The sequence below is a fragment of the Galeopterus variegatus genome, unplaced genomic scaffold (assembly GCF_000696425.1).
Source record: "Galeopterus variegatus unplaced genomic scaffold, G_variegatus-3.0.2 Scaffold244, whole genome shotgun sequence".
Taxonomy (NCBI): Eukaryota; Metazoa; Chordata; class Mammalia; order Dermoptera; family Cynocephalidae; genus Galeopterus; species Galeopterus variegatus.
In genome coordinates, this window is record NW_007726355.1 from 722,959 (window position 1) to 744,318 (window position 21,360).

Sequence of the window (21,360 nt, forward strand, 5' to 3'; positions counted from 1 at the left end):
GTCAGCAAGTTTACTTTCAGTTTATTTTACCCAAGTTTTTATGGGAGGATTCTATGGATGATAAACTTATCAAAGTTCCTTTACTTTAAGTCTTCCATCCATTGATAAGGTAATCTAAAATAGCATGAGGTCATTTATTCAAGGCCTTGCTGATGTCCTTTTTTGGGGGGTATGGGAGGGGGAAAGATCTGGTAAAAAATCTCCTGATATAAAAGTATCAAGGTCGCACTTTCACATGTGACTTTGAAGATTTGATGCCTATTGCTTTGTAGGTCTATGTGGATCCCGAGTGCTTCTTGAGAAATATAACAAGCCCTCTCTCAGGACTCTGGCCTTTCATGTGGAAATCTTCCCTGGTTGGGCCTCATCGTTTTCATAAGAGAACGTCATTCTATTCTCAGCACAGCTAACTCGGTAAAGCATATGGGTCTTAACTCAACCCAGCAACCAACAGCTCCACTGGAAGTAATTAATTAGTACAACCTCTTACCTCATTGCTGCTTAACACTCAAAGAAGAAGCTTGCTTCTGTCAACTGCTGGATGGATAGTAACAGCTCCATTCTTCTACATATTTTCTATTTTACCCTTAATATAAACAAGATGCCCGACTCCAGTGCTCTGTGCTCTGAAGTATTGAATTCTCAGGTTATAGAGTCAGCTGCAATCAAACTTAGAAATAAGGATCTTGTGAAACTCGCTGCTTTATTTACTGTTTGGGTCTGTTGCTGGCATCACACAGTTTTGCCACAGGGAGCAGTTTTCTGAGGCATCTGTGTCTCATCTCTGTTCTAGGAGCACCTGCATTGCTGGGGAGAAAATTGTTTGTTGCATCACATGCACCCCGTGAGTTGGAGAACATTTCGTGCCCCTGCCCTGCGTTGACCGCAGTCCTGAGGGCAAGCAGACCCATGCAGGCCACTCTCTCCCCAGCTTTGTTTTACCTTTCTGACCCCAGTTTTTCATCCAATGTGCTCATTCATTTTTTTTTTTTGTCCTTTTTGTGACCGGCTGCACCGCGCTCAGCCAGTGAGCGCATCGCACCGGCCTTCCCTATATAGGATCCGAACCTGCGGCGGGAGTGCTGCTGCGCTCCCAGCGCCTAACTCTCCTGAGTGCGCCACGGGCTCGGCCCTCATTCATTTTTTTAAAAAAAGATTGCTGTATTGTTATTGTGTATATATTTGGTGGGTTATCTTCAATCCTTTCTTGAAGAAAGGTAAGATATAAAATATTCAGAAATCAAATTAGAGTTAAAGTGTTTTATTCCACAAGAACAAAAGCCAGAGAAAAGATTTGCAGCAGTCACTCCATTCTCAGGAAACATTTATTTTGCAAGTTGCATTACAATCACGATTTTGACGAATGTCTCCTTTTTGGTTAATATGCTCACAAAAATGTGTTCAGAATTCTCATATAATGGTGGCCTCCCAAGAGCACACACCTCTCCCTCCTTTCTTCTTTCCGCTCAATGTCCCAAACCCGCCCTATTGATAGGACTGTCGTTCAGTTCAGCTACTTCATATAAAGAAGCATTTTGCCAATAGTAAAATACCTCCCAAATGTAAGAATTCATTTTCTCTACCACGGACATTATATTTTCAGTTTCTGCAGTTGATCTTTCATTCCTGACTACCTTTTAAATGTTCCCCATTCAAGCATTCTAGTTTCTCATTTAGTGTTTTCCCTAAAGAATCTGTTTCAGTACATTTGTGTGTCTGATTACCTCCTTTGACAGCTTTGATGCTGATAAATGTTAAGAAAGCACACTTCTCTTGAGATGTGTTCCTTAATCGTGCTATTAAATTGCATTACACTGTTCCCTAATTGAAGAAAAATGGAAACACAGTTTCTTCTACTAACATATGTAAATGAGGGTTTGATGACGCGTTTCAACATTTCATTAGCTATTCGTTGAGTATCTTACAAAGTACTTTGGATTGTGTGGAGATAAAGAGGGCAAGAGGGTTATTCCCTCTTTACTAAAATACTCTTTATTAAAAGGAGCATTTTATTAATAAAGAAGACAGCCAGGTGTGCAGCCAAACTTAATAAAAGTTGAATTTTTAAAATGCTCTGCTAGAAGAAGAAACAAAGTCCTCAGGAAGAACACAGGAACAGAGATTTCTCATTAAAGTATTTGGAGAAAACATTAGCAAAGGAGATGAAATTTATCCTCAGCATTGAAAGATGAGAGTGAGAGAGGGACAGAGGATAGGAAGAGCTATTTATTCAAGCCTAGAGACATAGACTATTCTAAGTGGGCTCAGTGACAAGATATCTTTCCGTCAGAACACGCTTAAACTGTATTTAAATTTCATTAAAGGATGAAAGCATTTCTGAGCTGGAAGACCACCTTATGATCATCTTCACAAATCAGGTATCTGAGCCCAGAGAAATAACTTTGAACAATTTGCTTAACATGACAACACTAATGTGTTTGCACAAAATACCTTAGCGTGCACTATTTGATACAATCTTCACAATGGTGATATCCCCATTTTACTGTTGGGGAAACTGAGTTCCAGATAACATCCAGATTATTATGTAAATCACAGTTACCAAGCCCATTCTGGAATGTACAGACCTGAATGTCTTCATTTGTAGGTTATGCTGTTCACTGCAGTGAAATTTGGTCTAACCAATTTTCCATGTTCTGTGTCTGTGAGGGAGGATGTGCAGATGCACCGAAATTTGAAAGATCCGCCCCCTCTAGAGGTGGGTTATTTCACAAACACTGAAAGGAAAGAAGGTCACACTTCTGTAGTCAGGCAGGGTTCCATAATCCATGCAGCCAAGCGTTGGTCCTGGGCAGCTCCTCCCCCTTGGTCCCAAACCTCCAGATGGTGGCAGCCAAGTGTCCCCAGCCAGGTGCCCATCAGTGGCTGCACAGCCTGTCTCTGTTCTCATCATCACCCGGCGAGATTTGTGGCTCAGAGAAGTAATGCTGTCTCTGAGGCAAGTCAGGTCTGCAGGGTGAGGCAGGAGGAGGCAGAAGGAGTGGAGGCGTCAGCGGCCAGGCTTGGGTTCGGTACTGGCTGTGGTATATGCGAACCGATGCCCTTAATTTTTTTTAACTCAATCTTCTCACCTGTTAGGTGGGGTCAGTAATACATCACTGAACACATCTGGTGTGGAAATAATCCCAAAGCCTAGAGGAAACCCTAGTCTCTTCACTCCTCCATTTCTCAACTCTAACAATGGTGGTCTCACTTTTCATTTACTATGAATGGTTAAGGCCTCTTCCCAGCTCTGCACTGTTGGAGTCAAATGAGCCCAGAGGATGGAATCGGGAACCAAGTGTATGGAAGTTTTCCTTCTGTCAGAGCCTCCCCAGATGAGCATGAAGGCACATAGATAGGTATTTACCTGTGATGCACTCCTCAAGAGACTGGCCCAATGGGCCTTCACATGGGAGTATCAATGATCATGTGTGTTTTGCCGTGTGAACCAGGGATGCGCCACATGCCAGGTGCAAAAACAACAAATGTTTATTGAACCTATAATCTGTCCCAGGCACTGTTCGAGACATGGAGGATTTGGCAGTGAACAAAATAAACTCTGGGCCCTCAGGGAGCTTACGTTCTACTGGAAGGCACAGTTGACAAGTAAATATAAAACATCAGGTAGTCAGGAGTGCCTGGAAGGATGAAAAGCTGGGCAAGGAGAGTGGAGTTGGGGCAGGTAGACTATTTCAGAAGAGTGGTTTGTCAGGGAGACACTTCAGCGGAGACCTGAAGAAGTGAGGGAGAGGGTGACCTCGACATCTGGGGGAAGAATGTCCTGGGGAGAGGACACAGTGTTTGCTGAGGCCTGGGGGTGGGACTGTGCTTGGTGGATCCAGGAGCATCAGGAAGGCCAGTGTCGTTAGAGCCGACTGGGAGCGGAGAGGGGAGGGGAGGGGTGAGGTTAGGGTGGGAGAGAGGCCGGCATGGTGGGCCTCGTGGGCATGAGAAGGACTTCGGATTCTATTTGAACATGATGAGAAGTGTTTAAGTGGAAGAGTGGTATGACTTTATTACATTTAAAAATAATCTCTCTGGTGGTGGGCAGAGAATAAGTTATAGCAAGGCCAAGGGGGAAACAGGGCAGTCAATGAAGAGATGTTCAGGTTTCCAGGTGAGAGGGAATGACCGGGCTCGGGTGGGAAGGGTGGAGTGGGGAAAGTGGGAAGATCTAGAGTAACTAAAAGGTAGAGCCGCCAGGATCTGTCAGTAGATTGAAAGTGAGGAGGAAGGGCAGAGAGGACATCAAGGTTTTTGGCCCAAACAACTGGAACAGTCGCTTGCCATTTATTGAGATTGGTAAAATGGCAGGAGGAGCAGGTGGTGTTGACGAAATCTGGATTTCTGTTTAGCACTTGTGAACTTTGAGGCACCTCTCAGAAACCTAAGGGGAGATGGAAAGTTATTGGATAAATAAGTCCAATGTTTGAAAGACAGTCTAGGGCCTAAATGTGTGGATCATCAGCATACAGATGCCATTTAAAGCCCTGTGAATGGATGAGTTGACCAGGGCAGTAAATTCAAATACGGAAGGGGAGAGCAAGCACTGAGCCCAGGCCTCCAGCATTCCCAGGACAAGAAGACCCGGCTAAGGAGACTGGGCACAAGGAAGCAGTCAGGTGGGAGGAAGGCTGAGGAAAGTAAGTGCAGGGGTGATCACTGTGCTGATGCTGCAAACGGTTGAGAAGGATGGAAATTGAGACTTGACCATTGGATTTGGCAGGGTGGGAGTCACTGGTGATGTTGACAGAGGGGAGTGTTGGAGAAAATAGCATGATCGGAGCAGGTTCAGAAGTTCATAAATAGCAGGGACCACAATTCTTTCAGTGATTTTTGCTGTGCCCTACAAGGTACTAGAGAAATAGAACAGAACCTAGAGGGAGAAGTGAGGGACATTTTTTAGGCAGGAAACATATCTAGCATGTACGTGCATGTGGGTGATCAAGAAGGGAGGAAACACGGGATGGAGAAGGTGAGGGGGGCTGGGATCTTGTGCCCAAAGGAGGCAGGGTGGCCTTAGGAGTGCAGAGAATTCCTCCATCATAACAAAAAGGAGACAGACTCCCATAAACAGTGCTGGTAGAAGGGTGGAGCCAGGTGTAGAGGGAATAGAGTAGTTGCTTCCATTTTCTCAGTGAATGAAGCCCAATTTCTTGCTTGTGGCTATGAGGTGTACTATGAGGAAAATCTACATGTTCAGTGCAAAAGGCCTATGTGCTGCTTTTCCACCTAAATTTCCTGCCTTTCCTGTAGAGTGAACAGCATGGCTTGAATGGTAGTACCTTTGAATTTTCTCTCCTCATAAACTCAGCATAGCTCATTGTTGGTGTCACTAGAGTGCTTGCCTGCTCATGTCATTTGTGATTGTGTCCTCCAGATTCAGCTGACTACAAAGAGCCCAGTGAACAAGTGTCCCCAAGGTCCCGGACCTGGGACAGTGCCCATCTCATATCAGTTTCATTAGGCTTGGTGCCCACACCCGGCCATTCCGTTAGAGATGAGAACACAACATCACTCACAGGATGTATGTGTCTGGGGCCTGTGTCAGCCCCAGCGGAATCTGGAATCTGCCCTTGCCTTTCTGTCTGCCACTGTAACAGCAGAGTGGAGTAGTTGCAGCAGAAGCCATGTGGCCGAGAAAGCCTGAGATATTTACTACCTGACTCTGCAGGAAAAATTTACTGGCCTATGCTCTAGAGAATACAAACCAGAAAAAAAAAAGAAAGAATTAAAATTAAGTAGTGCTGGCAAGTTGGCCTCCTTGCCCCACCGTGTATCTGTGAGCTGTACCCCCCTGTCCTGCAGGTTTATGTCACTGCCTTGCCTCTCACGTTGTAGCTGGTTGTAAGCAGTTCTGGATAATTTTGATTGTATGTGGTTCTCACCTTGTCTGTCCCTGGAGTAAGATGTAATCCCACTTATTTACTTTAAAGTAATCAAACTCAGCTTCACAGACATTTTTTTCTCCCATAGGAAAAATAATTTAAATTATGAGCAGAAATATGATCAGTGGATGTATGTGAGTCTTTGGGCCAGTAGCATCAAGTGTGATGCATCTGCTGCCCTGTGGGGAGACCAAGAACCACCATATCCCTTCTGCACTGAATTAGAGCCCAGTCTCTCTGCGCTCTTTCTTTCCATCTTCCTGATTTGGGCTTGGTATACCATCTGTTAAGATGGCTTCTGCATCTGCTTAAGTTGACTTTGAGAGTCTCAAAGTTTGAGGGTGCCTGGGTGTCAACTGCTGTTAGGCATTGACTTCCTGCTCACTTGTGTAATTGTCCCATGAATTCTAAGGCTTGAGTCTCAAACATGACAATGTCTGCATTTAGGAAGTAATATGCTTTGTTCTTTTTATATGAGTCCTCTGTAGCTGCAAATAGAAAATAATTATTGATTACCTTGTCTCGTGTTCACTAAGTTCAGATAATCTAAGGATTCCACAAAAAGCTCTGCACTTCGTTTTGTAAACTGCATTGTCTTAGCAGTCAGGGTCCAGCCAGAGATGGTAGTTCCCCTGGCCTCAATCCGATGTCATTGTACATGTGGCAAGAGCTTCCACTCAGCCAGGATTTCAGTACTTAATTCTATTTGGGGGCTAGTCTCTCACCTCACTCAGACTTAGAAATGTGGAGGAGGGCCTCCATCCTCCCAGAGAAGGGAGCCTGCAGGAACCCTGTATTCTGCTTCCTTTACATCTGCCACTGGTGTGTAATGTTAGATCAGAAATCCCCTGCTTCCCTTATAACAAATGTGAGTGCTATCCCCAAATCTCCAAGTAGCCAACAAGGCCTTCATGCCATGCAGCAAGACTCCATAAAAATAAAAAAACTTCTGTGAAGGAAAGCATCATTTAAAGAAATGTCAGGCTGGAAAAGTATCTGCAAATATGAAAAAAGTGTTAAAACTATTTTATATATAAATCCATCAAGGAATATAAAAATTGGCAAAGGACTTGAACAGTTCACAGGAAATATAACTTTTAAGCAAATATATAGAAGCATCTCCAGTGTGTGCAAATTAAAATCATGTATCGCTATTCTACACCTTGTAAGTAGCAATGACTTCTTTAAAACGATGACAACCCATGTGTATAAGGTTATGGTAAAACTGACACAATTTAAATTGATAGAATCCATTTTAAAGCTATTTGGCAACATATATGAGAAAACAGGTAACACATGGAGGGAGTTTGGACTAGATGTAGTGAGCAGCAAAGCCTGATGGTTTCTGGGTCTGAGGTTGCCCAAGGTATTTTATGTGAACTAGTCTGAGTGTGACTGATCCACTTATGAAGGGGAAACCAAGAACCGACAATTAGGAAGATTTGGTCAGTGTTGTAAATCCATAGAAAATAGAACTTTAAAACTAAGTAATCTAGGCCGTATCCTCAATTTGATAAACCAGATGACTGAGAACTGAAAAACTGGAAGTCACTTCCCTGAGGCTAAATTAGGACTTTTTTCACTCAGGGGAACTAGAGGACCTAAGAGGAATTAGGTGAATTCTTTTGAGTTCCAGTTCTTTGCTTTTCTTTTTAATATTGAAGGATTTGTGGAAATCTTCTACAGTATTTACAAATGTAAAATTTTAATGACCTTATGTGGATTTTAATATTTTATGATTGAATATGTAAACATTAACTTTTAAATGAGGCTTGAACATAATTAGAGCTATTTCCTGTTTATAAATATTTTGAGTAGCTAGTAGAAATACTTAGACAACCTTCATAGCTTTAATAGAGCAAGACCTAAACATAAGAAATGCTTTTTCTGGGCCGGCCCGGTGGCGCACTGGATAGTGCGCCGCTTGGGAAGCGCAGCGGCGCTCCCGCCCGAGGGTTCGGATCCCACATACGGACCGGTTCCCGCTCGCTGGCTGAGCGAGGCGCGGGAGCAACACCAAGGCTTGCAATCCCGTTGCCGGTCCCCGGTCCGGTACGGGGGCAACACTGAGGGTTGCGATCCGTTGCCGGACACGGAAAAAAGACAAAAGACCAAAAAAAAAAAAAAAAGAAATGCTTTTTCTTTTCACTGGCCATCTTTTATCTACATTGCACTCTACATGCTACCTGTGATCTCAGAAAACAAAAATAAGTACCTCAAGCTTCTTCTCTCCCAGATTAGGAGTGATGGACATTTGCTCAAAATAATTCTTCCACATTATTTATTATCCACTGCAAAAGTTGTATAACCCTATAATAGAGATAAGGGTAATTACAAAGAAGAGACCAAGTTTTAGATGGAGAATTCACAAAGACACCTGAGCTTGATCTTCAGAGGTTGATAAGAATTTCACAGACAGATCAGTGGGGAGGGTAAGAGTTGAGAAAAGGAATTCTAAGAAAAAGCAGCAGCATGTGCAAAGTCATAAAAGAGCATGTCACCTTCAGAGAACAGAGATAATTAGGTTGGTTTACTGAAGTAGACTATGAAGGAAAAACATGGTTAGAGATATGCTTGTTGAGCAGGCACTCAGTGGGGCTGTTGTGTTCTTAAGATAGTTAACATCACAGAGTACTAATGTCATGCATAGTACCAAACACCTTTACATGTATTTTAGTTTTACCTTATTTTATCCCTTTTATTCCCATTTTACAGATGATAAACTGAGTCATGCAAAGGGTAAATAGCCAAGTCATACTACTGGTAACTAGTGAGGTCAAGATTCACAATCTGGCTGCTGAGTTCATAGCTCAGTGTCCTAAAATCTAGACTGGCCTTCCTGTTCCAAATGGGGAGTTTTGGAGCATTGAGAATTTTAACACCTTTATGATAGTTGTGCAGGAGATAGTTGAAAGGCTGAAGATAGCAATCCTGGACATAGACTGTTAGAGAAGTAGGCAAGCCATGATGCAAACCTGAACATAGACCAAAAGTATTTAGGAGCAAAAACCACTAAACTTAGTCTTGATGTGACATAGCCAGTAAGGCGTTTTGAGATTGGAAAACTGGATAGATACTGGTATCATTAATCAAACTTATTAATAGAGAGAGGACTCACTTGGGGACAAGTGTAATTGTAGTGTCCATGGAAAAATCAGATAGATAGGTCTAGCAAATAGTAGAATACTCAAGTCAAGAGATCAGGAAGTAAAGCTTTAGAATGATCAGCCTGGAGGTTATCATTGGAATCTCTTACTAACCCCTGAGAGTCTACAGTGAGATAAGAGGACAGTGGAGGAAACTCTAGTGCACTGCTACTCTAAATGTAGTCCGCCAGCCGGCTGCCTGTCCACACATTTATTACTAGTCCATGATCATAGAATAGGGTTGCTTCAGAATGTAATCAACTGTCACTAAGCACAATGTTTACTTTAGCTGACTTTTTTTTTTAATCCTAGCAAAACTTTTCAATGAAGGAAGCATTGCATTGATGAACATACTGATGCTAGCTCTGTCTTGTCCCACATCAGCACTTTGAGTATTGCTGATGTAGAGAACACCAACATATAAGCTTTGGGTAGAGGGAGAGCTCTCCAAAGAGACTGAGAAGGAGTAGTGTAAAACAGAAGAAAGGGAAGTCAGGACAGTCTGATGTGTACATGGTTTAAAGGAATGAGTAGTCAGCACAGCCACAGAGAGGTCAGATAACATGGAAGACTAAAAACAACTATTGGATTTGGCCATTATAGGGTCATCAGTAACATGTTAGGAGTTTTACCCCCTGCTTCCTCTTCTGCCTTCTCGAATCTGTACTATTGCCTTGTATACCAACTATCTCTTGCCTCTAAATCTAAAGTACTCTTGGGCTCAGTCTTCATTTCACCTGTCTCTTGGCTGATCTGAAATTGGGGATCACTCTCTCCTTCGTGACGCACTCTTCCCTCTGCAATTCTCTGACTTTGGTTTTCATCCTCACACCCCACCCATCTTTCTCTGCCCGTCCCTGCTGCACACACTGCATTTCTTTAACTGCATCCATTAATTTAATTATATACGGTGTCAATCTCCAAACCTTGACCCAGCCTGCACCTCTTTCCTGAGCTTCAAAGCAGTCAGGCAGCTTACTGGACATCTTTGCTTGGATGCACACAGTCTCTTGAAATTCAGTATGTCCGAAGCTGAACCTAGATTCTAACCTATACTCTTCCCTATGATCCCTTCTTCTTCCCAGGTCCTATACCTCATATGACAGTCCACCCAGCTGCCAGACATGAGCAGCATCCTTGACTTCTTTCCTCCTTATCCAATTATTGATTTCACCTCCTGATGACCGTGCATATCTCCCTATCCCCACTACCTGGCTCTAGGCCACCACCTCCCTCACCTGGATTACTGAATTATCCTCCTGGCTGGTCTCCCTTTCTTAGTCTTTTGTTGTCGGTGTCATAGTTGTTTTTTTGGCAGCTGGCCATTATGGAGATCCAAGCCCTTGACCTTGGTATTATAACACCACACTCTAACCAACCGAGCCAACCAGCCAGCCCTGCCTTGCTCAGTCTTGTCTCCAGTGCTTTGCCACACTGGAGCTAGAGCCACCACTCTCTCGCTGAATTCTTTGCCTGCACTACAGTTTTATCTCTTTGCTTTTCTTCTGCAGATTCAGGTCAGATTGAATTTTTTTTTCATTTTTTAAACATGACATGCTTTCTCTCTCTGTACCTTTACACATGCTTATGTCCTGATCTGGAGCACATTTATATTCCCTCTTTACTGGTGAGTTTGTCCTCTGCCTTCATAAAGCTTCTGCAACCATGTGAATCTGAGTTATGTGGACTTCCTCTGTGGTCTCCCAGAGTTCCACCTGTCCCATGTCATAATCTTTTTCACATTGTTTTATAATTTCTCATTTTTGTCCGTAAGTCAATGCCTTCCTCTGAGTGATAAGCTCCAAAAGGCAGGAACCATGTCTGTTTGGTACATCATTATATTTCAAGCTCCTAGTACAGTGCCTAGAATAGTGTGAACATAACATCCTGTCAATGCTCATTAAATGAACTGAATGCTCTTCGGAGTCTTTTCCCATTCATTATCTCAGTGGGGGTAAAGTGGAACAATTTGGAGAGGGTTTTAGTGAAACATGAGCTATCAGTGGATTAGAAGATTAAATTATTTGAGTTGTTTTGCACTAGTACGAGGAAGAAGTTAGAGTCAGAAAAGCTGGTTAAGAGAGTGGAAGCATTTAATTGCACCTCTTAGAACAAAAAGGAAGAGATTTTTTTTTAAACTAGCTTGCGTCATTTTTAATTTCATCTTCTAATAAGTGGAGGTCTGTAAGGTGTGGGTATGAGTGTATTTTAATATTTAAAGGTGTCAGATTGTTCATTTAGGGTTTTGTCCTCCACCTGGAAAAACAGGTAATTTAAAATTTTGCATGTGTACTTGGCTCAATGAATTTGTTTTCTTTTGGGTGATGCTTACCGAAGTGGTCAACTCATTGAATTATAGCTTGTCTATTTCCCATAAAAAATGAGGTGGAATATATTTTTAAAGATTTAATTGAGTTTTTAAAGCAGGGATAAAGTATACTCCAAGAAATAAAGGAATAGGTAATCAATGAGGAAATCTAGGCTAAGAAAACCTAGGTAAGATAAACTACTTTGAGAACAAAATTAACCCTAAACTATCTGGAAGTCAAGGCAGAAGGCATAATGTAGAAAGATGTGTTGCTAGATGTCTTTGGTGGCTTCTCAAATATGAACCTCCAAAAGCTGAGAGCTCACACTTCAAGATAGAGTTTGCAGTGAAGTACTTCAAGCGCAGGTCAAATTAAATGTCAGCTGTGCTGGTTGCAAAACCAACACTTGTCTTTGAAACTGTTAAAGAGTTTGGTGAGTGTGCTGTCTCAGATGGTGACTATCCAGATTCTGCCTGGAGATGTGTATTGCCGAATACTTAAAGAAAAGGATTCCAAGACTTTTTCTTTGAAAAACAACTCCAAATCCACTTGACTACTTAAAAATACATTCCTTTGGGGCCCCTAATTCTCTATAAAACATGGAAGAGAGAAGCTTAGTTTGGAACATCTTAAGGAGGGGGTGCCATTGTCATCTGCCTCTTGTAATAGAAGAATATTAACATAGATTAGAGAATGATTAACGTTGACCAGCCAGCATTGTATTCTAACAGTTCTGCAAGATGACTTAGCTCAAAAATACATCCCAAATAACCGAATAAACTGACCCATTGCGTGGAGTTGTTTTGGACTTTCTGACTGTGATTAACTAATAGGCTTATAGATCATCGTGGTAGTTTCTGGGTATGAGGATCACAGGACCAGTTTATAGGAGAAAGTTTGCCATCTTGTTATGTAAGAAGATGTGCAAAATCTCGTCTACAAGCAGTGAGAATCTATTTAGGTTTTAATATTGAACGGGAAGGATAGAGCTGTTTCATGTGATTTAGAAATGGAATTTATCCTGTCAGTGGCTATTCCTGTCTACTCTGATTCATAAGACTTTGGAGAAGCACTTAAGCTTCTGACACATAGGTGGCTTGTTGATAGAGTTGAGACTGATAGTCCATTAATAAAGGCCACCAGGCCTTCAGTTGTTCTCCATAATTCTCTATTTGGTGAAATGTAATGTCAACAACATCACAGTGAGAACAATCTTTCCTCGTTAGATTGAGAGATTCGAACCGATATCTAGTAGAGAAATCTGGCAACGAGCTTTAGGGGGAGAGCCAGCACACTGGACATCTGGAATTTGGGGGAGGTGGAGATTACCTGATATATGTACTGGAGAAACTCAAAAAAAAAATCAAACCTAAGAGGTGAGAGGGAATGGTTTTTCGTTCATTCTGTACACAGGATAAGAATCCCCACCCCCACCCCACAATCACTGCCCGGCTTTCCTTTGAGCCATTTGGGGTGGTTTTTTATTTTGTGGTTTCTGTGTAATTATTTCAGTGGTTTCTCTGAGTTTCCCAGATGAGTGATTTTAATGTGCTGCCTGGTTTTGGATGTTTGGTTCAAAGAAACTAAGACACAAGAAGAGCCTGTGGTGGATGCTGTATGGGGTACGGGCATCGTCCAGACATACATCTGTGCTCCTTATCTCGTCACTCCCTTGTCCTCACATAAAATGAGAGACAAAATGGAAATTTTAAAATTTTCAAAGAAATATCCACCTGATGACTCAGTTTTCCCTGCCCCAGAGCTGGTTTTCTCTTCATCTCTTTCCATGAACCAGAAGCCTTTTTGTAGCTGGGAGAGCTGCAGCGGAAGCGAATGTGTGAGCCTCTCAGTGTGGCCAGGTGCCTTGTGTGGAATGAGAGACGCTGGGTGGGGTGGTTGGGGGTGGGAGTGGGGGTGCAATGTGTAATCATAGGGAAGCACGAGGAAAATCTAGGCAACTTAGTACAACCTGTTGTCTCTCACCTCCAATTAAATTTTAATTGTTCCTGATCACTTTTTTAAAACAAATCTTGGAAATCAGGTATCTCATAAGTTATTTACCAATGCAAGTCAGATAATGTAGGATTCAAGCAGAATGAAAAACTCTCCTGTACATTCAAACTCTCCTATACATTAAAATAAAATTAATCTTGGCACCATAGTGGTGGAACTAAAAGATGAAAGTCCTTCCTGTATTCCTACAGAGTACAGTACAATACACAGCCCATCGACACCCATTAAAGATTCAGATTCTGATCGATTACGTCGAGGTTCAGACGGGAAATCACGTGGACGGGGCCGAAGAAACAATAATCCTTCACCTCCTCCGGATTCTGATCTTGAGGTATGTCATTGCCAACACCCAAGTAAATACCAGGTGTCTTAGTAAATAACTGGTGGTTCTTTGTATGTGCTGTGTAAATGATAGTGATCAAGGTATCCAAATGCTTTCATTATTCTTTTCTTTTTCACATTAACAAGAAGTAAAGCAATTTTTTCTGTCTTCCATATTAGCTATAGCTTAAGCAATTATTTCTGTTTTTTCTTCCATATTAACTATATGGTAAAGTATCTGTTTATTTCTGTCTAAGGAAATATAGGAAATTATGTAATTCTGCTTGAACAAAATTCTGTTGTACTGCTCTATATCATTACCATTTCAATTGTGTCACACTAAAAATGCTTCATAAAATCCATTTTGGAATTAAAGACACATTTGTGTGTATTGAGAAAAGAAAACCTGAAATTTTCTAGACTGAAATGGCAGTCATCTTATGAGGCGTGTTTTGGTAGACTTCAAAAGCAGGAGGGATTAAGTAAGAACTTATAGGGTGGTGGATTTCATAGCCTTGAATCCACTGCAGTTAAGTTTCTGCCTTTTGCCAAAGTGAAATCTGATGGTGGAAAACATGATTATTTTGGCCAAGAAGATGAAATTTTTCCAGCAGAATTTACGTGTATGCATATGTACTGGTGTGAGTGGGAATAAGAAGAAAAGTGGGCTTGGGAGGTTTTTGGGGGATTTTTTTGTTTTGGGGTTTTTGTTTGTTTTGGTGTTTCAAAGACCTGTTTGAAATGGGTCCTTTTAAATCCAATTCTAAATACCCCAAGAATATGTCTAAGAGCTTGAGTAATATGTCTGCTTAAGCTGTTATATATCTAAATATCTGTAACCTGGAGACAAAAAAATCTGGCAAGAACAAAGTATATTCCATCCCCTTGATAGCAGCCCCATAGGTGACATAAGGAGAATAGATTATGTAAAGTTTTAGTTTTTGTGTGATTTTTTTTAATACTTGGCTTGATAAGAGTAAAAGACAAGAATCATTATTTTAACACTCCATAGTGAACAGACATCAGAGAAAAGGAAAAGATGAATTAAATGATTTTTAACTGATTGTCCATCTCTATTTCAGAAGTTGTGAACAGAGTAGTTATAGCTCATTTTTCGTTTCTTCAGAAGTCAGACCGATTTCCACTACAGCGGTAGAAAGGACATACGTTAGTCCTTTCTTATCACGTTTGTATTGATGTTGCAAATATAGTTCTCTTGTACCTTATCTGAGGTTATATCTGGAGAAAAGCTGGGAGATGTTCTTTGGAACAGCTGTGTTTAAAAAAAATAGTAAATTCACATTTTTCATTTGTCTTTTTGTTTCAAGAGACTCATTTTTTCAAATTTACTGAATAACAGTTTTCTCAACCAAGGTGAAGACACATTGATTTGGTTCTTCCCTTGCAGAGGGTGTTCATCTGGGACTTGGACGAGACTATCATCGTCTTCCATTCCTTGCTCACGGGGTCCTACGCCAACAGATACGGGAGGGTGAGTACCAAGAGGCATCAGTTTTTCGTTTCTTTACAGTAAATATGCCTACAATTTATATTTTTGTCCAAATGGGATTTAACTTTAATACATTTAAAATATAAAAGGGAAATAACTATTAATTGACATAGACAAATATATATGTTAGGCAGAAACATATAAATGAACAAAAGAAAAGAGTATTTTTAGGTCTTTAAAAACAAGATAGACTATATGCGATTAAACTCACACTTATTTCAGACCCAAATGAATAAAAGCGATTAAATGCTACTCTAGGATGAAATATAAAAATATGTATATAATATAGAAAGGTCTTTTGTGTTGTGTTTTTTATTTGCCTTGTCCTTTTATTTTCAAAACATTCAATGGAGCAAATATTTCACTGCTATTGTCTTCAGTGTTGGTATTTTATTTTCAAAGCACCTGCTATAAATGTCTTTATAAGTTCCTTTGCTATTGGAGCTAAATTTACGTGAATGGTATGTAATGTTGGGCCTCCAAGTGGCAATAGCACCAGTAGGACCATGCTGGAGTTGTCACAGTACTTATCTTGGCGTAGTAGGTAAAGAATAATGTTACGGTTTACCTTCCATGAGTAGAACTTCAGTTTCAACGTTCTGCATTTGGGTTTCTCAATACCTTGGAAATTCTTTTTGGTATATTCCTTGGTGGTTTCATAATTCTTTCCCATGCAAAAATCATGTTTTTAAAGTGGCTATTGATTGTTTCTGAAATTATCTTGTGAATGTTATTTCTCAATTTTTTATCTTTTAAAAAATTATAATACAAGTTTTAGATCCTTGAAGCTAATGGTTTGGAGCCTTAGAAACCGAATTCTTTTGTTTGGGTGACTTCAGGGGTTTATCCCAATTAAGTGTTAAAATTGATACCCATAAAATGGGCATGCTCTCATTACAAGTTTGACCAGGTATTCATTCTTTCAATAAATATTTATTTCGATAAATATACACTGAGTGCCTGCTATGGACATGCAGTCTGGAGATGAAAGTGGGGGAATTATCACTTTAGCTTCACAGTCCAGCTTCCCTTCTCATAACCCTAAAGATACACCTAATCAGAAAAAGGCTGGAAAACAATGCACATTTGTAAGAGCAAAAATATCCCACTGTTCGAATTTCTGTTCAGAGATAAGATGACTATAAAAACAGTATTTTCCATCTTATTGTTACACAAATTCTCTATGTAAAGAAGACAATTAACAAAAATACAGATTATAAAAAATAAGGCTATAGAATCAATCATTTAAAAAAGTCTCTACTATGTGGCTAGCACATAGTAAGAATTCAATAAATATTAGCTGTGGATTTTTTTAAACTATTTCTTCTTTGATATTATCACTATCCCTATTTCTACAAAACTAATTAAAGATTAATATCTGAAATATCAACATGTACTTGGAAGGCAGAACCTGAAGATCTTCTTCACTGAGCCATTATAAGATCCCTAAAACTAACTTCTAAGGAGGAAATCAGGTGCCTGGAATTCACAAAAGTATTGTAAAGAGTAGGCACTTAGAAAACTAGCATTTGAAAACCATCCAGAAAGTCTCAAATCTTTAAAAGCTCTCCCTAAGGGCCAACTTTGTACAAAGAGAGTCGTCTTGAAGGGTGCTCACTTAGCCATTGAAAAGGGCCGGCTTAGGGTAAGGTGGAGGACATCCCATGACCTGCTGTCCTCATGTCAGTTTCGGCTCAAATTATTGGTTTACAATATGGTATTCACACCTAATCTAGAAAACCCTGCTTCTTACAATTTTTTGTTTGGATTCTCAACAGTCTCTAAACAAAATAGTGTCTTAAACTCATGGTATTTGTAATGCATTTTTTAATTTTTTTTAAATGTCAACCATTAATATTTTGAGGCATCATCAAATAGTAGTTTGTTTAGTTTTTCCATATTAGGCCATGTGATAAAAAGTTTTATCTCACATAATTTCCAAAAGCCAAATTTATATGTTTTTTCAAGTATAGGTGATCAGATTATTTAAATGTAAGCTCATCCTTCATTGATAAGTTGATGGGGCTGAGGGAGAATTTCAGAAAGCCAGTTTTTTGAGGAAGATCTTCCTGAGTATGACTTTGGACCTGAAGTCATTGTGTGACAATCAGGAGAAAATGTTTTAAGCAGAGAAAGTAGCAAGTGCAGAGACAGGAAGAGGTTTGATGTTTGAGGGACAAAGAAGCCAGTGAGACTGAGCTTAGTGATGGTGATGAAGAGGCAACAGAGATGGGGAGGGAGCAGGGAGAAGCAGGTTCCAAAGGGCCTCCCAGACACAGTCAAGAGAGTTCATCTCTGCCATGCCCTGCAGTCATTGAGGGCTTCGGGAGGGGTGGGGGGGAGAGAAGATCTGATTTACATTTTTAGATCACTGCAGCTATGTGTGGAGAGTTCATGGTAGGGGAAGAAAAATGGGGGTCCAGATAGGAGGTTTTAGTAGTGATCTGATGCCCTAGTGGTAGAGATGGAGAGACTTGATTGGATTCTGGACTATGTTGCAGGTGGAGAAAAGAATTTAGAAATGGTTTGGATTGGGGTGGTGGGCAGTAAATAAGAGTACTCCCAGGTTTTTGTCCTGAGCAAGTGAGAGAATACCTGTGTATTTGTTGAAATGAGGAAGATCTAATTTGGAGAGAAAGTGGACAGTTTAGTGTTGGACAAGTTTGAGATGTCTATTAGACATCTACTTGAACCAGGAAAGGAGGCAGTTAGAAGGTGAGCCCGGGACACCCAGGGAGACTGGTCAGGGCTGAAGACGTCAGATTAGAGTAAACAATTGTACCATTTAGGGTCAGAGCTCCACAGACACTCTTAGCTTGATTTCTTCCTAAACCTTCTTTGTGCTGGACACTTGTGGTCAGCCTGTAGTCTCATGGACAGAGGCAGTCCTTCGTGGCAGGATGGCTTTTGAAGATACTTGCTGAGGATGTTGAAGAGTGACTGGAAACATACAAGAAAGCTCACTTAATGTTCTCCTCATTACAGAACTTTGGAGTTGAGCAGAATTGGCTCTCACATCTGATCATCAAGCCTTGTAAGAATAGGTAGTTCAACAAGGATTCTTCCAAATGCTAACACTGCCCAAGTTGATCAGAATATCTTGTCCATTTTGTTCCCCCAGGGCACTGAGGAGAAGTCTTAGAGCAGCTCAGTGGCAAGACTTCTTTTTTGGAGCACAGATTTAGAGGTGTTCCTGAGCATTGTCAAGGGAAGCATGGGCCTTACTCTACATGCATATAAAGGAATGAATGCCTGACAATGTGGTGGCTGTTCTGTCTCCATGGGAACCAGACACTTGAGAAGTAGCTTAGTCACAATAGCTTAGGCAACTCAATGAGTAGGCCATTCAGTAAGGGGATACAGGATCTGGTTGATATAATGCAAAATTAGGGCATGTTACAGCAATATGTACAAGAAAAGTTTGAGAATGTCCCACCTTCCACGTAATTCTAGCTGTGGGAAGAGGCATGTTGGGTGTTACAAGGAAGTGTTGTTTTATAACAAAGGTAATGGGAACAAAAAGAAGCTGCTGGGTACTGTATAGCCATGGCTAGGGAAGAGAAAAGAAACAGCACATTAGCAAGAAAATGAAGTTTATGGGTGTTACTATAAATTAGGATCATGTTAATAATATCTATCCTAGTGTTTTTGTTTAATGCATTTTAAAAAGTTGCTTTCAGACTAAATCCAAATTCCTAAATTTCACTGAAGAAAACTAGTCTTGGTTTGTTTTTTTAATTGACAAACCAAGACTAGTTTTCTTCAGTGAAATTTTAATTGAATAGTCTCTTTAAAATAGACAATATAATCCAGTTGCTAATATCAAAGTACATACCCCAAACTTTTATTTCACGTAAGTATTGTGCCGATGACCCATGCATTGTTCCCCCCTTGTGGGAGGACTCCCCAAGATATCTACATCCAATGACTTGATTGTTTCAACATTTTTCTTTTTAATGTTAACACCTGTGTCTAATAGGAACTTGGTTCAGAATGGATCTTAAAAGTATTGAGCCTCACTCCTCTTTTTATTCAAAAACCAAAGCATTAATGCTTAATATAGTATAAAGCTTGGCATGTTTAATTGTAGGCCCTATTAAGAATTTCCTACATGCCAAGCACTCATTTAATTCAACATTAATGCTCTGAAACTGCTATTACCAAGCCCATTTTACAGATGAGGAAATTGAGACTTGGGAGAAGTTAGAAGCCAAAAGTAGAAAACACTTAGCACCATGTCTGGCATAAAATAAATATTCAGTAAATACTAGTTAATATTTGAAAGTAGGTGAGACTTGACTATCCAAAAAATACTTGAATCCTGGCATAGTGGTTAGTGAGTAATATAGTGGTAGTGTCTTCAAATTTGAGTTACCAGTATGTGATATGCTGATGATTTAATTAAAAGAGCACCAGATTTGAATTGAAATAGATCTAGATGTAAATCCAAGCTCTGACTTTTCAGCTCTTGGACCTTGAGAAAATTATTTATTCTTACTGAGCCTCAATTTTCTCATCCATAAAGCCAGCTACTTGACTTGTAAAATTGTTTTAAGAATTAAATCGTATTGTGAATTTAAAAGGCCCAGCACAGTCTCTTATTAATGACAACAACCAATAGTAAGAAAAACATATGTCACCTGCTGAACTTGTAGCAGCTCTTGAGTATTTGTTTTATAACACACCAGGCTTCTAAGAGGATCTCAATTATCATAGCAAGTTTAGATAAAACTAACCTCCCTAGTGTGTGTTACTGTGATCATTCAGAACACTGAGAAAGAAATATTTGAAAGCAGTTCACCTAGCCCATTTCATCAGAACAGAATCAGTGAAGATTGTTGTTCCTGCTGTGTTTTAGGGGACAACACTAAACCCCAAGATCTTTTGAGTGGCGACCCTCTTCCATGATGGTTGATGAGGATTCTGAACTCTTAGCAGTACACCAGTGCAGCAGGACCCCCAACGTCCTCATCAGATTGTAGGGGATCTCGTTTCTTAAACAGGATGATCTCTCTTTTGAAACAGCTAGACCAGGGGTTGGCAAACTTTTTCTGTAAAGGGTCAGATAGTAACTATTTTAGGCTTTGTGGCCCACATGCCTGTCATAATTATTCGTCTCTGCCCTAGTAGTGCTAAAGCAGCCGTGGACAGTATGTAAATGAATAAGTGTGGCTGTGTTCCAATAAAACTTGATTTATAGTGCCCACATTTTGAATTTCTTGTAATTTTCATGTCTTAACTTTCATGAAATATTATTATTTTTATGGTTTTTAAAAATCTAGACCAGGGATTGACAGACTATAACCGATAGGCCAAATCTGGCTCATTGTGTGCTTTTTTAGGGCATTCAGGTTAAGAATATTGTTTAAATTTTTAAAGAGTTATTTTTTTAAAAAAAAAAGCAAAAACGCAAAGAAGATGTGTGTCAGAGACTGTACATGGCCTGCAGATCCTGAAATATTTATTGTCTGTCCCTTTAGAAAGAAAGTTTGCATACCCAGAATCTAGATGTGCTCTGAGCTTTGTGTTCATTCATTTTACTCCTGCCTTCAGGGCACCAGGACAATTAAATGACGTCAACCAACTAGACGGTGAACTCAGTGCAGGCATCATGTGTATTTGCATCCAGGGCCCCACGGAGGCACAGGCCCACACATGAGATTGTTAGGGTAGCTGAAACAGCTGTAACAGGCAGGCCCAAAATGTATTGGTGCAAACACAACAGAAATGTGTCTCCTTCTTACTTAACCATCTAGAGTGGATATTCCAAGTTGCTTGGTTTGAGTAAGGTTTGTTGGTACAGGTAATGGTCATGCCATCTTCTCCATGTAGCTTTCTGGAATTGTTGTCATCAGCATTCTGGCTCATAGAGAGAAAAGGCAGGGTGGCATGAATGGGAGGCTCAGTGGGCCAGGCTGAGGAGAGGCACACACCTCTGCCCAGCATGTGTGGCAGGCCAGTGCAGGGGAGACTGGGAAGTGTGTCCTCACTGTGTGCCCAGCAAGAAACAGAATGGGTTTTAGTGAGTGGGTAGCAGTCACAGCCACAGTTCTCACTATTTAACCATGGATGAAACCCAAAGCACACTTTCAAACCCCCTTCTGGCTCTGGCTATTTCAGGAGAGCCATGCCCAGAGTCTGTGTGGTGGCTTGGGGGGGGGGGGGGGGGGGGG

The 21,360-nt window shown here is 40.6% G+C and overlaps 1 protein-coding gene across 6 annotated transcripts in view; it reads left to right on the forward strand.

Moving 5' to 3' along the window:
* Nucleotides 1-21,360, forward strand: part of EYA1 (EYA transcriptional coactivator and phosphatase 1) — a 153,351-nt gene that overhangs the window by 70,222 nt on the left and 61,769 nt on the right. For 4 of the 6 annotated variants that reach the window (XM_008566476.1, XM_008566479.1, XM_008566480.1 and 1 more), the window contains exons 10-11: nucleotides 13,548-13,687; nucleotides 15,086-15,169. In XM_008566476.1, the coding sequence (XP_008564698.1) occupies nucleotides 13,548-13,687; nucleotides 15,086-15,169 (224 nt within the window). Of the gene's footprint in view, nucleotides 1-13,520; nucleotides 13,688-15,085; nucleotides 15,170-21,360 lie in introns of all 6 variants that reach the window. The other 2 variants (XM_008566481.1, XM_008566482.1) reach the window with 1 other exon arrangement.